Source organism: Colias croceus, chromosome 14 (genome assembly GCF_905220415.1).
Source record: "Colias croceus chromosome 14, ilColCroc2.1".
Classification (NCBI taxonomy): Eukaryota; Metazoa; Arthropoda; class Insecta; order Lepidoptera; family Pieridae; genus Colias; species Colias croceus.
In genome coordinates this window covers 645,144-662,630 of record NC_059550.1, presented here as the reverse complement: position 1 = coordinate 662,630, position 17,487 = coordinate 645,144, and the positions used below count along the sequence as shown (strand labels likewise).

The 17,487-nt window shown below is 33.7% G+C and overlaps 3 protein-coding genes across 4 annotated transcripts; all 3 read left to right on the top strand.

The window, feature by feature from the left end:
* Positions 1-377: 377 nt before the first annotated feature.
* On the top strand, positions 378-3,216 carry LOC123697360 (23 kDa integral membrane protein-like). Of its 2 annotated transcripts, XM_045643848.1 has the most exons (5): positions 379-512; positions 1,036-1,224; positions 1,684-1,842; positions 2,428-2,673; positions 3,073-3,216. In XM_045643848.1, exons 1-5 carry the CDS (start codon positions 447-449, stop codon positions 3,133-3,135), a joined length of 723 nt encoding a protein of 240 aa, XP_045499804.1. In that variant the 5' UTR covers positions 379-446; the 3' UTR covers positions 3,136-3,216. The 2 variants fall into 2 exon arrangements, with proteins under 2 accessions (XP_045499805.1, XP_045499804.1); XM_045643849.1 differs by lacking the exon at positions 1,036-1,224 and having other exon boundaries at positions 378-512.
* An 835-nt stretch (positions 3,217-4,051) lies between these two features.
* LOC123697313 (23 kDa integral membrane protein-like) lies at positions 4,052-7,387 on the top strand. Its single transcript, XM_045643782.1, has 5 exons — positions 4,052-4,187; positions 4,490-4,678; positions 5,300-5,458; positions 6,047-6,250; positions 6,591-7,387. Exons 1-5 carry the CDS (start codon positions 4,137-4,139, stop codon positions 6,657-6,659), a joined length of 672 nt encoding a protein of 223 aa, XP_045499738.1. The 5' UTR covers positions 4,052-4,136; the 3' UTR covers positions 6,660-7,387.
* Positions 7,388-13,374: 5,987 nt separating this feature from the next.
* On the top strand, positions 13,375-16,842 carry LOC123697459 (20-hydroxyecdysone protein). Its single transcript, XM_045643983.1, has 2 exons — positions 13,375-15,021; positions 16,617-16,842. Exons 1-2 carry the CDS (start codon positions 13,401-13,403, stop codon positions 16,754-16,756), a joined length of 1,761 nt encoding a protein of 586 aa, XP_045499939.1. The 5' UTR covers positions 13,375-13,400; the 3' UTR covers positions 16,757-16,842.
* Positions 16,843-17,487: the final 645 nt, after the last annotated feature.

The window sequence follows — 17,487 nt, the reverse complement described above, 5'->3', positions numbered from 1 at the left end:
GTACACCGGAATGTATAACATTTGTAGCATAATACGGCTGTATTTTTAATTGCGTTGGCTTAGAAGTTTGCTTCAAGTTACAGTAGTCAGTAGACTTGAGTATTTGATATGAATGATATTAAGCTTGTTACATACAGACGGACGGACAACAAAGTGATACTATAAGGTATCCTTTTTTCCTTTAGTGGTTTGGAACTTTTAAAGTTTAAACATCTAACTACCCAGTAAGTATGCGATCATCCCACAAACGAAATTTTATAATAATTCGATGATTAGCATAAAAATAATAATTTTACATTATTTTAAAATAGTGACGCACCTGACCACTTATCCTAGGAAGGTATTGATCTAGTATAAAGTGGCATGCAATTAGAAGTGCCCTTGTATGATAGTGTTATACCTGACTGAAGCAGCAATAGTTTAGTTCAGTTAGCCCAGTTTTAAACATGTGTGTCTGTCTAGGGAAATTCGTAGTGAGATACATTTTAGTTAGCATTAATTTATTGTTCTTTGTAAGTATTCATTTTTGTTGAACATACTTTGTAAGACAATACTAAATTAAATATAATATGGCCTTTGCCTGAAGGTTGTCTGGTAGAAATGGCTTTGAGATATAAGGACGCCATTTGTACAATTAATTACAATTAATTAGCGTACATAGTTTGTTTTACTTTTATTTTATAAGACCAATTATTGTAGAATAATGAGTAAGTAAATAAATAACAAAACTATGAACCCCATAAACAATCTACATCTACCTACACTAATATTATAAAGAGGAAAACTTTGTTTTTTTGTTTGTTTGTTTGATTGTAATGAATGGGCTCATAAACTACTGGACCGATTTTAAAAATTCTTTCACCATTCGAAAGCTACATTATCCACGAGTAACATAGGCTAGGTTTTAACCCGGAAATCCCACGGGAACGGGAACTATGCGGGTTTTTCTTTGAAAACGCGGGCGAAGCCGCAGGCGGAAAGCTAGTAATTAATAAACTCGACCATTCAAACATTAAAGATTTCTTTTAATTACAGTTAATAGGCGCTGGTCTTGCAATAGTTGGTGGAATTGCTCTTTACCACCTGAGTTCGAGTCCTCAAATCGAAGTTTATACTTTGAAATTCGCAGTCATTCTGGCGATAGTATTAGGATGTGTTATAGCAATCGTTAGCTCTCTAGGTTGGTGCGGAGCGTGTGCTGAGAGGAAGAATTTGCTTTATATTGTAAGTATTTTACGAAATTAATGTGGTAGGTACTAGGTACCTGTAGCACGAATTGTAAAAAAAACAAATAAATTCGTGAAAAAATATCACTATTGAATACATATCTGCCACATTAAAAAGAGGAAAAAAAACTTAGACTATTATAGGATGAGTACCAAAAAAATCTATGTTGAATTTTCGTATATTTTAAATAATAACTAGCTTGCCGCCCGCGGCTTCGACCGCTTTGTTTAAAATCTAATAAATTATATAATAAAACCTTCCTCTTGAATCACTCTAGGTATCTATTAAAAAAACCGCATCAAAATCCGTTGCGTAGTTTTAAAGATTTAAGCAAACAAAGGGACATAGGGAAATAGGGACAGAGAAAGCGACTTTGTTTTATACTATGTAGTGATAGAGCACGTATGAAAAATGAAGAATTAATACCTTTTCTAAAATTTTCCTTTTTAATTTCAGTATTCTGCAATAATATTGATCTTAGCTGGTCTACAAATCTACGGATTGGTGACCCTAAGGAACCAAGAGCAGGAGGAATTGAAAGACATGATCGTAGATTCGCTGGAAATGGCATTTAATGATACCGACCTGCAAAGTTTTCATGCTATGGAAGCTTCCGTAAGTTTCATTTTTAATAATGGAGTTTATACTTACTTATTTAAAAAAAATTGGTTGTCTGTAAAGTCGGTTTACTGACGATAGCTGAACGTGACAAAGATTGTGCTTCTTTGTCGCTTGTTCCGCGCTCTCGCTTGCACTTCAAGCCTCATGGAACGCCACAGAGCGAGGTAACGCCGCATGAGTCATGTTTTTTCGTGCGTGCAGCCGGCTCTATCGAACTATAAGACGTTGTCACGTCAAAAAACGTATTTAATTTTACTTACCTATTAGTTAAGTAATTCTATTATGTTTTGACTTACGCAATAATTGATGAAAAAGTTTTGCCTTGTGCGTATGTTTGGCACTGAACTTAAACGGCTGAAGCGATTTGAAAGAAATTTATTTTTAACTTCATTCGTCACTGGTTTAGATTTACAATTCTAAATGAACGAAGCTGCGGGCAAAAGCTTATTACAATTATTATGAGTATTTGAGGATTATATTATCTGTGGTCACAATAAATATCTCGTTAACTTACAACCATCTCTAATACCCTCCTATATTACTTGCTCTGTGTAATACCCCAAAAAACTTTTTAAACAGCTCAAGTGTTGCGGGACCACAGGCCCTGATTCTTATGCCGGCGTCTACGACAGACTTCCAGCATCTTGCTGTAAAAACGCCACGATACTACCAGACTTCGACACACCAATCGTAGTTGATAGAGATATGGCTCTATCCTGTTATGCTGATGATACTCATCCAGGGTGTAATGAAGTGTTACTGGAAGCTCTGGGCGTGTTAGCACATTATGTTGGAATGGCTTTCATTGTTGTTATTGCTGTTGAGGTAAGTTGAATGACCAGAATTAGGTTAAAAGATTTTATTGATGAAGGATGATGCTCCTGGGGTAATATTGTAACTTTTTTTTCTCGCCTTATTAGAAGATGTTTTTGTTTAATTTGAGGCTTAGGTAAAGTCTGATTAAAAGGCATTTGATGTTGATTTAAAAATTACAAATTGGAAATTACATCCATTTATTAACAGTGACGACTGTCGAAATATAAAATTAGTCGGATGGAAAGACGATTAAAATGAAATCTTTGCTAAAATCTCTTAAAGCACGGAATACTAAACATTGGCCTCATTATTATTTCTCTCCTGCGGTCAGGTGGGAAATAATAATAAATGCTATTAGCGGACTGATAGAGAAACAACATATTTTATTATATGAATTACTTGTTACAGTTTCTAGCTATGGTTATGGCGATGTCGCTCTCCTGTTGCATCAGAAGCCCGAAGACTGTTTAATATTGTTATAAATAAACCTTGTTAATGACTATGTGTATTACTGTAGATTGTTATGTTTGAAATAAAATTTGTTAAAAAAGACCCATTTGTTTAATTTTAAGATAAGTTTGATCCGGATGTGATAGGAAATCTCTAGTTTCGGGGATTCACCTTTCCTGTATCTTTATGATCTTTTTATGTTATGAAATATCTGATAGTAAGTAAGAGTTGCTGTTAATTAACAGTTTAGATTACAATAATTGCATTACACTGAAAATTTCCTTCCAATAAAAATCGGACCTAGATTTGTGATTGTGTGTGTGTGAGTGATTAGATACCTACTCAAATTTGTCAGAAAGTTATTATTTTTATATACTTTATAAAGCGTATTTTGCAGAATTAATAAAACGTTTTAAACAAGTGTAAGTCGGTAAAACATTTTTGAGAAACGAGACTTGTACTTATTAGATAAATACTACGGATCTTATTGATAGTTTTAAAATATTTTTTTCTGACCAGTTCACCTTTATTTCTATTTACTTACCTTCATTATTTAATTGAATTCTGGTAGATTATAAAATCTACCAGGTCCCTTCCAGGTCCTCTTTAATTTTGAAAGAAATAAATTGTATGCGAGGGTCAGCATTCTATATTTTCAATATTTTGCCTTGGATAGGTAATAACTTGAATTTGCTACGTTTCTACTTTTTACATAGGTACCTATATATATCCTAAGTTCTAACCGCCTGGCTTTTGATCTTAAAATTAGGTACTATTCAAGTTAGAGAATATTTTTAGTAATATAATTTAACATTTAATTCTAAGTATCATTCTTTATATATCGATTTTATAAATTATATTTTTAATCCTCATCCTTAAATAAAACTACCAATGCTTATCGCGTTACGATTCCCCGATACAAGATAAGTATTTATTTTCTGTTTGCATTGCAACCAGCAGTCCGAGCTAGTGATTACTGAAACCAATATATTAATTATCTGTGCTGAAAATAATATACAAACATGGGTTTATTAGCTAAATACGTTTTATTTTGTGCTAATTCTATTTTTACGGTAAGTTTATCTGCTTATTAATGATGTATGCTTTTTTTAATGATTTGTAGAGTGAGAATACCTACAGGTTGAAGAAAATTCTATGTGAAAACTCGGAAAATTAATAGAAGTTGATTTGTTTTTTTATGTTAAGTAATTAGTTACCTACTGATAATATTAGCATCATAATACAATTTGATATCTCTCTATAATTATAGAAAAAAGAGAGAAGAGGAGATATTTTTTTTTAATTTGAAAGTAAAGCTTTAAAATATAGGTATCAATTTCTGATACATTAATAAAGTTTTTCTCAACTTTTCCAGCTTGCCGGGCTCACACTTATAGGTCTAGGAACTGCAGTGGTAGTGCATACAGCTGAACTAATGGTTTTGATGCCAATCGCCATAGAAGCCATCCCTATATCCGTGATTATTATAGGTATTTTGGTACTTATAATATCATGTATTGGATACTGCGGATCCATTCATGAAAATCGATTTTTGCTTCTCGTGGTAAGTAAGAAATTATTTAAAACTTTGATGGTTAGTGTACACACGTAAGAAGTGAAACTTCTTTATGAACTTATTTTTCAGAAAATAACTTACTTTATGCAACTTTACAGAAATACGTCAAATCACTCGTGGTAGGGATATGAAAAATATGGCGCGTAATGGAAAAATGTCACGCGTAACGAAAAAATGTTACCTACACTAAATTTTTTTCCAACCCCGATACAGAAGTTTCACTTTAATAAACAAACACACTTGATCATGATGAAATCATTGTATTGTGACAATCCAAATCGTGTATAAAGTCGGTTACAGTTGTATTCAAACATACAGCTGAAGTTAAAGCGTATTAAAAATAAGAATTTTTGAAACATTTGTCAACAGAGAAGTCTTGAGAAGCTCAATTCCAATTTCCAAACATTTATTCCTTAGATTAACAATATTTATTCCTTAGATTTACTTATTCGATTAGATTTAATCTAGAAGCTTTTTTGAAACATCACGACATTTCTACGGAGAAGAACTGGCTCTGTACGTACATAGTTGCTTTTTTAAGATCATGTCTATTTTACATTTTGATTTTAGAGACAAAACGTTCTAAAATAAAAAGAACATTATTTACAGTATTCATTGAGCACGGTTCTTCTAGCTGGAGGCAAGATATACCTAGCGATCGTGATATACAACAGTGTGAACAGAATGCCCGAGCTAGTGCTGGACTGGCTTGGACAGGCTTTCAATAATAATCAGATGAGGGAATCCTTCCATGCTATGGAGGCAGCGGTAAGTAATTGCTTCTAGGAAAATTTTCTAAAACTTTTTCTTGACCAAATTTGGTAACCAGGAACACTTGTAACAAAAAAAAACTAAAATATATATGAGATAAATGGACAGAAAAAATACTTATGACAATTTTTAAAGAATAAAAAAAATCGATCTCGAGGCTGGATCGAAATCGCGCCTTCTATGCACTATCCAAGAAATAACCATATCTTACGGTTTTATGTGCCTAATGGACAACCGGGGCCATCTATTGAGATGATTATTAAACCGAATACTGCCTCGGGATCGATTTTTTTTTCTTTAAGTATTCATTTAGTTACAATTTGTAACTGTAACTTACAAAATATTAAATTATGGAGGTAATTTAACTTTTAGGACATGAAATTGTAATTTACAAAATATTAAATTATGGAGGTAATTTAACTTTTAGGGCGTGAAATTGTAATTTACAAAATATTAAATTATGGAGGTAATTTAACTTTTAGGACAAAGAAAATTTGAAATTTGGATTCGTAGTTACGAAAATGAGATCAAGATTCTCTCGCAGTTTTAAGTTACGATTCGAAATTGTGACAAATATTTTAACAGTTCAGTTGCTGCGGGACAACTGGTCCGGATTCTTATACAACTGGCGTGCTACCAAGTTTGCCAGCAACATGCTGTCCAGATGATATCGAAGACGTTTGCAATAGTACCAACGCGTTTGATGGCTGCTATAGGATAGTGACCGTGTATTTGGAGTCGTATGGCTTGGTCCTTGGAGGGCTTATGGTCATGATTATTATTGTCGAGGTGGGTTATTAGAATTTGCGTTTAATGATGAGGTAGTTAGAGTATACTTTCGGAGGAGGCTTGATTTTCTTACATGAAAAGTGATTTGTTGCAAATCACTAATCAGGAACTTCAGGATAACAGCTTATGGCTATTAGCACGTCAAAAAGGATGTAAAAAAAATAATCAAATCAATTACTTATTATAATTTATACATTACATTCAGTGAAATAACCTAGTAAATTAGTTTCAATGTCTAAGTAATATATCACTTGGTAGGTTTCCAATTCCATACTGTAACTTCATTAAGAATCGAGTATTCTTGAGGAGTTCTTTACTTTATTCAATTTATTTTTTCCAGTTGTCAGCTTCGTTATTTGGAATGATTTTATGCTGTTGGATTGGCAATAAACGACGTCGTTCTGTGTGAATAAACCCACTATTTACCTGAGTGAACTCTAAATCAATCAGACGTCTGGTTGGTTCTGAAAGGTCTGACAGAATCTATGTTGTTGAATCAGACCTTGACTGCAAATATTTGTATTCTGTATAAAGGTGCTCTTATTATATTTTTAGTCTGCGGAAACATAATATTGTATGTATACGTTGCCATATTATGTTTATGTTAAGGCTTTGTACATATTAGCGTTGTGAACGTATTTTTAATTTCAATAAAATGTGTACCTATTCATGATTTTATGTGATAATAAATTAGTTAACTTTTATCATTGTGAACATAACCTAGGTTATCTTATCTTTATATTCCGCTCGTATTTAGGGAAGTACCCGCCGAGGGTTTATAAACCTATATTTTATTATTTTATCAGTGCATGGTGACGTATTTGATGATAATGTAAACTAGTGCAATTTGTGTAATATGTTCGACGGATTATTTTGTATGATTTGTTAAAATGATATAGATACACAGTAGGAAAAAAGTCAGTATTTTTTAATTTTATATAATTTTTATAAATATGTTATTTTATTGTGATTTACTTACATTAATTTTAGTTATACATATATTTTTTATTTGTATATTAAATTCATAAATTCATAGGATATCAGCTATACATTTTAAAATCCATCGCTTTCTAAACCACCCAATGAATAAAAAAATATCTTTGTAATAAAACGGTGATAATAAAACAGGTTTTCATACATGGTGTATGGTTATTTTTCACATGACAAATACCTTTTTAAAAGTGTATGTACATGTAAATTAATTTATACATATTACCTATAGTGATTTCTGATAAATATACATAATAACATGAAATTTGGGTGGATGGATGAATGGTTGGATATTTGTAAGTCTTCCACTTAAAATGATCAGATTTGTATAATTTGCTAAATGTAATGTACTTATACTGGTTCAATAAAAATAAAAAAATAAAGTGCACTTTTTTGCTAAATATGTAAAACGCAACTTTGCAATCGCTCGTGTATAAACAACCTTTGCTGTCTCGACGTGTATGCAAACCGGTCAGTATGCCGTTACATGATGACTTGGGGTCACTCAACTAAGTTCACTTTGTCTTAAGATGTAACTAAAAATAACGAAGTGGGTAGAGATTCGATATCTCTAAAAATAAGCTTTTTTCGTCTTTACAAAAATCTTATTATTGTGATTATTTAAGTGTAACTTAAGCCTCGTATTCATGGGAAAAATTTTTTGAGCAACAGTTGATCAACAATGTTGCTGGAGTCTTTGATTGTTGTCGCACGTTGTGTTGAGAGCTTTATGTCTTATCGTCTCTGCAACACGCAGCCAGCAACAAGTTGCCAGGAACTCCACAACATGTATTATTATTTTTAGCGTGTAAATAACTTACCGCATACAAATATAGGTAATAAAAGATAATTATAACATGTCTAGTCAAGTAATTCGCTAAATATAACAAAAAAACCAGAAATATTTTTAGGATACAGCCATACTATTTACATATCAATTGCTACACACCGTATAATATGAGACTAAAATTTTATAAACTTTAGACTTATGTTAATAAACTGTTAACCACTAAGCCTAAATAGAATATTTCATATTTATAATTTTTTTCGCAACATTACTTACACAAGAGAAAGCTAAGAAAGTATATTGTATTTTTGCGTGATGGATAACCGTTTAACTATGTAATTAGCACTAAGCTTTCTAAGTTTTTCTTATATCTAATACGTATTGATATTGTGAATCCGAAAGCCATGTACCTATTTTTCATAGGTAATCATTCTAGTCAATAAGAAATCGTTTTTTAATTTCCTTGTGAACTTCAATTCAATTAATATACATGATTGTTATTTTTCTAATATCAAGCTTTTTGAATGTGATAATAGTTGTTACTTCTTATACAAGGAAAATTCAAGAAATATGGTGTATATTTTTATAAATAGGTATCCCATACAAACCTGTAAACGAACCCTATTTAAAACAATTATTTATTCAATTAGACTTCGTTAAAAAGCGCTTATAAGTTATTGCATAGCTTCTATCGCGGGCCTTGAGCGCGGGGACCGAATCGAGAAATTCCGTAACGAAAAAACCTCACGCCACTCCGACAGGCGGAGGTGTGGCTTGAAGGCAAAGCATGCAATGGCTTTACCGCGGCCGCGGCAAGTACATATTATCTCTATGGCCACACGTCGTTTTTTTTTTATTGGTAATGGGGAAGCGCTTGACCACAATCTGGCCGCATGGTCTAAGATGGAAAGCGCTTCCCTAGAAGGTACTTCACTCTACGCTTGAAGACCCCCATATTGTAGGTACTCGTCGGGGAACACAGATTCAGGAAGCATGTTCCAGTCCCTCGCAGGCATTTCTATTGATATTATTATTATTTATTATATTGATAACTATACAAAGAAGATGCCAAACATTCACCCACATACGGGAATTATATCTGGGACGATGCATAATTCGTACTGTATTACGATATTTGCGCAGCCCGTTACATCGAGTAAAACGTGTTTAGAATTGTAAGTGGCGTTTAACTATGCATTCATAAGATTCGTTCATAATGACTTTTAATATGTGTATTTCATTATTTCTCTCAAATAATGGTTTCCTAAAAGGTACCTTTAAAGTTCTAGACTATCTTTCCATCCCTCAGAAACATACATAAAGATGCTCTTTCCATCGGTCAGGAACGATATGATAATAATAATTATTTACAGAATTAATAATATTTGACCAAATTGTTGACCATGTAAAATTGCCCTTACAGCAGTCATTCAATGTTTCTAGTTCAATGGAACACAGGCAAGCGCAGGTTTGCAAATTATTCCTATATCTGGAAATGCTGCTTTTTCTACTGTTACTGTTTGAAGAGACACAGATTCACTTTAATTTTTCACTTTAATTTTTCAATAGGAAATTTATCAAATGTCTATTCTATTGTAATATATTAAAACTAGATGTGCCCCGCGGTTGAACGCAGTTGGTCTTAGCGAGATGATAATATAGCCTTTAGCCTTCCTCGATAAATAGGTTATCTAACACCGCGAGAATTTTTCAAATCAGACCCGTACTTCCCGACTCCCGTAGGTCCTGAGACTAACGCGTTCAAACAAACAAACAAACTCTTCAGCTTTATAATATTAAGTACAGATGGATAATAAAAAAAACTTAAGACAATAAAAAATCCGCATTATATAACCTGAAATAGCATTGACATTGGTGATTGGCGCCATCTTAAGCGTGATAACGGTAGATACCGGCTGTGTGGACTGTAGAGGTCAAACACCCAGTATACGTTTACTTTAAATTTTAGCTTTGGGTAATTAAAAAAAGTTGAACTCGAAAAAGCTGTTGTTGAAAGTAATATGTTTGCGACATTCCGACCATATCGGCACACATAGGTATTATGTGGTCTTTTAGTTGCCATGCACATCCTTATTATATACTTACTTGTTTTTCTTTTCTTTATTAACAATGTCCTGCCCCCCTAGCCAAGTGGCTTTCTGTTAGCGTAGCGTTCAATAGAATAGACTACGAATGTATTATATTGTATAAGATTGACGTAAGCTCTAGATACGACGTATCTACGTCGCGACGTACGTACCTACGCTAACAGAAAGCCACTTGGCTAGGGGGGCTGTTCGTTAAGAATTTCTAGAGTATTTAACATGCAAGTGAGTCACTAATTATTATGAGGGAAAAGAGTGAAAAAAAAATAGATAAAGTAAATTAAAATCTACAATAACTCTAGTTCATCATGTTTGACAGAAAAATAGTCATACTACTACGCTCCGACTCTTTAAATATAATAAGAGTATAATTCATTACAATTATTTAACACTTAAAATAATAAAGTCTCCGGATACTTTATATATAAATTGTATACTTACTGACATAACTTACTGTGCATAGCACCGGTTCACATCTCGTTATGACATAAATAGCGATATAATATTATGTCTGTAAGAAACTGGTCATTCCACAGTGACAGATGCTTGTTAAAATATCGTGAAGAACCTTTATCTTTCTGTAATACCATGGTGTATTGTATAGGACATGTGAAGTCCCATGTCCCCTAATATGGGGGCAGATGCATTATTCATACATCTGTTTCACTGATCGATTTTCTTTAGGGACACGTAGGTGAACAGCTTTCTGTGTCCTGCCAGATCGAGAATTTTTGTTTCTTCGTCTCAACCGATAATCGAACCCAGGACCCCATGTTATAACGACTTCAACGTCTGTACGAAGGAAGCGGTCAACATACCTACTGTAGGATATAGTATTATGTTTATTTATACTTATAGGATATAGCCAGAACAACTGACCCAGTCTTAGGCTATCAGATCAGTCTAGGTCACTTCTCTACAGAATAATAATAAACGGTGACCTCCTGCTCTTGGATCAAACAGCATTCTCGCGGCACTTGTTACCTATATCTCCGAGTAGGTACCCTGAATTTTATGAGTTCAAAACAATACTCCGTACTTACTGTGCAAATTTTTATTATGATCAAACATTGTTTAAACTATAAACTTCACAAATAAAGCGATTTCTTCATTGAGAGTGCAGTATAATAACGCATACAGACTCTTCATGAAACTGCCACGGTTCTGTAGTGCATCTGGCATGTTTTTGGAGACGAGGGTCCCGGATTTCAGGGCCATAATGAGATCTCGAATCCGTGGCTGTCTCTAACTATTATGACAATTTCCTTTACTTCTGTACTGACAAGAAGAGACAAGACAAGAAAATATACAATAAACTGTTCCCAATAAAAACATTTTAAAATTTGTTTTCTTTTAATAGCTCCGTTTAAACTTTTCTTCAAATATTTTCAGTCAAATGTCCCAATAGGTTACTGTGGACAGATTGACAAAATTTCGCTTTTAAAATAATAATATGTACCTATATGGATATGTGTTCCAAAAAAGCTACATAATAATTTTAAACGTATTTTTCCATAGCGAAACCAGGATGTTTTGTAGGTTAGTATACTAAAATAATTTAAATGAATTCAGTATCACATTTCGATGTTTATTTAATTTTTATAACGGTGTACAAAATGTCACGAATTCTTATCGACGTTTAACTTGTGTTGAATAAATTAAATAAATATTTCCTTACTTTAATTAATATAAATGTCATAAGAAATACATTTAATGAACGTTAGTTTGTTTTGGACATTATTGGGCTTATTTATGAGCTTTCTGACGCGGTCAATAAACTTATTAAAAAACCGGATTTGGTACTGAAAAAGTTTATTTACTCTATCTGATTTTAATTTGTATGATTATACGTTTTAAGATTGATAAAGTTATAAAAAGGGCATTATCTATATGAGGACGTTTTATCTTTTGACTTGAATCTATTCGATAATCGATTACATTAAAATTAATATTTTATAGTTCGATTATAGTATACGATTTCGTACTTTTACATTAAGTAAATATATTAATAATTATGTGCATGGACATATCTCGGCTTGCTTTATCTCGTTTTTAATTCAAGAAATTATTAATAGTCCTACCCAATAATTGATAACAAATGCCATAAAATAAGTGCCTGTGTATGAGAAGATAATAAATAATATTGACATCAATTCAATGACTATAATATCCCTATTGCAACACTTATATGATTCAAAAGATATTCAAGGATTTGTCCCCAGGTCCTTAAAATAATAATTCTTTGAATAACAAAATTACCAATACACAAAATTTTGGCCTTTACGTATTCTTAAGGAAAACAACACAATTTGGGTGTATAATACAGGGTGTCCGGACATGACATACCGATATTTGAAGGGGCTATTCTCCAGGTATTTTTATCGACAATTCAACCCCTCTACAGTCCCCTACCTCACCCCCCTCAAAATGGCCGCCATTTTAATCTTTACCTATCAATTCGGATAGTGAATTGAAAATTGTAATAACTTCGAAAGTGAGTGTCACAAAATACTAAATTTGGTTTTATTTGAACAATAACAAGTTATTCTAGGGACCACTAAACAAATTTAATTGATAAGAGTGATGAAACATACTTTAAAAAATACGAAAACCGCAAAAAAACATAAAAAATTCCGGTGAGGTAGGGGACTGTAGAGGGGTTGAATTGTTGATAAAAATACATGGAGAATAGCCCCTTCAAATATCGGTATGTCATGTCCGGACACACTGTATACACATTAAAACAAGTTTTATAACATCTGCCTTTCTATCGAAAAATTTTAAAGCATAAATTAAAATTCATTAATGGTGTTTATAATTAGGTACTTTTAGTTCCAAAAAATATAAATACATTTCCCGTAGGTACTGTAATTTCTATCTAGTTCAAGAATAATGTAGCACACTGCACAATACCTAAATATTCAACTTGAAAAGTTTTTGCAATATAAGTCAAATCACAGTAACAAGATATGTTTGTAAATAAAAACTTAAACATAGATTAAAGTATAAGCACCATGATGTTATGACACTGAACTATTTTCAATAATGATGGCACCGTCATAAATAATTTCACTCACGCATAAAACTTTTACTAGCGTTGCAGTTTTAAAAGGAAAAGCGATGCGGCGACTGCTAGTTTATAACACAAATAATGACAAAAACATTTAGCGTGAAGCGCCGACCGGCTGCATGCGTACACCGTTAGCCGTCAGCTCTCTGTGCTATAAATGTACACTTCCCTCGCCTCGCCGCTCAGAGTCCGTCCGACATGAGGCTGTTCGCGCTGCTCGCTACATGCGTGCTCTACGCACACGCCGCCACCATCAGCGCGCCGCCGAAAAAAATCGATGACCTCGATGACGTCGACCTAGACAACGTAGTCAGTGAACCCGAACTCATCAACCCCTTCAACTCGATCAAAGACGTCGACAATAACCTCCGAAACTCCCTGGGCATTCCCGTGAAAGTTATCGAAGAACCCGCGAAGAAATTGGACGAAAACTCCAACGATTATGTGCCCAATAATGATGACAGCATCAATTTGAAGCGAGCGCCGATCGATCTCAGGAATCCCGGCCCTCCGCAGCGCCAGGAACACGAGACCCAGAATCCTGAACATTACAGCGATGCTCAGAAAGCAATATTCGCCATTAAACAAACGATCGACGACACCCAGAACGTTTTTACTCAGGGCTTAAAAGGAATTTCTGAAGGTTTCAATAAATTGTTCGCTAATAACGAACAATTATCCACAATCCAGCAAAACATTCTGACTTTAAGGAGCACATTTAGCGAACAAGTATCAAAATTAAACAACACCATTAAATCTTACATCAAGCCCGAGAAAGAAGAGGAATCTGCAAAAGAAATAAATGCAGTACAAAATCGCCTTAGATTATTAGAGAATAATTTTGAAACTGGTGTTAATACTTTATCGGAAGGAGTTGAACTTCTTGCCATTATAAAAGAAGAAGATGATGCGGCAGCAGCAAAAGCTGAGGGTGATGCAGTAGCAGCTACGGGAACCACAAGTGCTCCGACAAGTACAACTCAAGCTCCCGTAGGTCCAGTGTTGCAATTTTTGTACAACTTCCAGCAAGGTATTTTAGGATCCCTTTCCAATGTTAATAATGCTGTTCAAAACTATTGGAATCAAGGACAGAACCAACAAAACCAACAACCGCCACAGAATGATCAAGCACAACAAGCACAGCCTACTAATAATCAAGGTAGCTTTATTGGTAATCTCTTTCAAGGTATCCAATTACCTTTTACCGGTCAACAAAATCAGCAACCTGCTCAACAAGGCCAAAACCAAGAAAAGCCTCCCGGTGCGGCTGCCGATGAACCCGCACAGACAGGATGGAGGCCTCCCAACATTATCCAATCAATTCAAAATTCCTGGAACAACTTAGTGAACCCCAATCAGAACCAGCCACAAGCTGATACGCCAAACAACCCAAATCCCATACAACAAGCGTTCAACAACATCGCTAATGTATTTAACAGACCGCCAAACCAGACGCCTCAAAATGCGGGCCAAGCCGTTCCTCCCGCGTCAGGGAATAGCGTCCCTGCTGCTGTTAATACTGCTGAAAAGCCAGCTGATCAGCTGCAAGGAGTGAACGCTGTTCCTCCCAAACAAGAGTCTGTTCCAGCGGAAGCAGCTCAAGTGCAGCCAGAAAAAGTACAAGATCAAGCGCAGCCAGAAAAAGTACCAGTTCAAGAGCCAACGAAGCAGACTGGACCTATTCAACAATTGGTTCAAAACAACCCCATTATCAAGGGACTGCAGACAGTGGCCCAAAGAATATCAAACCCAGAAAGGCCGAGAGATACCGTGAAAGAAAATACTGACGGCAAAGGTCATGGTGGATGGGGTCATGATGGTGAGTTTTGATTTTATTTTTCATAGTATGTTTTCTTTTCTTTGACTTTAAAAATCTCATATTTCTGTACCTATCAATGATTTTACTATTTATATTTAATTAATATCTACAATATATTTTATTATTTCCAATTTTGCATGTCAAACTCATCGTGTACGCTTCATACTTAAATCTTATTTCTTATCATGCTCTTTTTAATTTTCTTCATTGATCACTGGGAATATGAATACATATATTTAGTAGCTAAAATAATTATCACCTAAGCTACGGCGCAGGACTCATTATATCCAATCATATTACATTTATTAAACCAATTGAATAACAGAGGTCACGAGCTTTACGAAATAATAACAAAAGCATACAGACCATAACAACAAGTACATATTCATTAATGCTACAATCACGTAAAACCGAAATAGTCTATATATAATCATATTTAGATTGTACTTTTTTTATACCATTTATTGAATAGAATAACAAAAAATAAAAATATACAGTCAATCATCAGTCATCACAAATCAGTACGATTTGATCGTGAAGAGTACTAAGATTCCAGTTGACAAAAGCTCTTTTTCTCTTTCATTGCAGAAGCATATTCCCAGTACATAATATATTTATTATCTATCTCACCTTCCTTTCCATAGTGACAGCATGGAGCAATTTTGTTAACGGTCTCATAGGTACCATAGGTGCCGTTATAAATGGGTCCACAACATCGGTTTCGACGGCCATTAATGGTGCCATAAACACATTGGGCACTAATATTCAGGTATACGTTGGAAAACGAGTATCTGTCGTGTCTAATACCGTTTATAACAGATTTATGTTTTACTAATGATGTTTCAGACCGGTTTATATTTAATCTATCCAACGTTACTTTGTTTATAAAACCGTTGTAAAGCCGTTATAGAAATAATAGATAGATTGAAAATTAACATCGGTGGTTAAAGTGTTTGTATTAAATAAAACTTTAACAACACGCTTTTTTACTTCCGTTAAAGTCAAATTAACTATACTTAGAATAGATATATGTACTCATGTCCGTGTATTTGTGATAACATAAGAAAAACTTACATTTCAAATGTTTGCTAACAATCTTTTTACTTAATCTTGTACTTAGTTTTATAAACACTTCGCTAATTTATTTATTAGGTAAAACGTAGGCAAGGCGGCACCTACTAACAAGAAATTTTCAATTTTTAATAAGTAAAATATGTAGGTAGGTTATAGGTAAAGTATTTAATTAGCAAAACTATAGTTTCTTACGGCTACAGGTCACAGAGAAAGTAATTTATTACTACAGGTTTAAAAACTATTAACCGACTTAAAAAAAGGAGGAGGATATCAATTCGGCTGGTATATCTACATATTATATATATATTTTTATTTCTTACTAATAAGTCCTCGTTAAAATATCGGCATCTAAATAAACATTTTACCTACTTACGCATAGAGATAATAATATGTACTACGTAGTACATATTATCTCTATGTACTTACGTAAAAAAAATGTGTCGCTAACGTCTCTAAAAAACTTTAATGGGCTACTTACTTTCATTAAAATATTGCTCAAACTCACATAATTTATTTTACAGGCGATAATTCAGACGGCAGCAGGATAAAGTCTGTTGCACCAGAAAAGGAAATTATTGAAGAAAAACCAGTAGAATGTAACAAGATGAAGGAAACGGTCAAGGAGAAAGAAATCTCTTCAGAGCCCGCCAAGACTGAGTAGGACTTAGTATAGATAATTTATTTTAATTTAGTCTGTGTAAATAAAACGTGATGCATTTGAGTGAAATAAAAATGCATTCATTTTAATGTGTCTTTATTTAAAAATCCCACGATGCATAGTATATTGCTCAATCTCGCAATTTTAATATTATTTGTAATGTACATTTAAGTACATATTACACGTAAAAGTACAAATCCCTACTTTCCCTACTAATATTATAAATGCGAAAGTAACTCTGTCTGTCTATCTATTACTCAATCACGTCTAAGTTATTGAACCAATTTGCACGAAATTTGGTATGGAGATATTTTGATACCCGAGAAAGAACATAGGCTACCTTTTATTGCGAAATATGTACCTACCACGGGCAAAGACGGGGCTGACCGCTAGTGAGAAATAATATTAAAAATTTAAAATTAAGCGAGGCGGATTCTGTGAAAGTGGAACATTTTTTTTCCATTAATAAAACTCAAACGTTAGAAAATATGATTTCAAAAATTATTTTACACGCAGTTACTGCCTACTGGCAGTTATCACAGAGCAAGTAATAATATTGCAGTTACCGCAGTCCAGTCACTTTATTCCTCGGGGCTCGAGACATAATATTGTAAGTTATGTGGATGACCACAGAATTTATCTTATTTCCAAGCTTGTATTATTATATTTCTTCTATACCCCGCCAGAGGCGAAATGCAAGTTACGCATAAGCACAGCGCATAAGTAATTAAGTT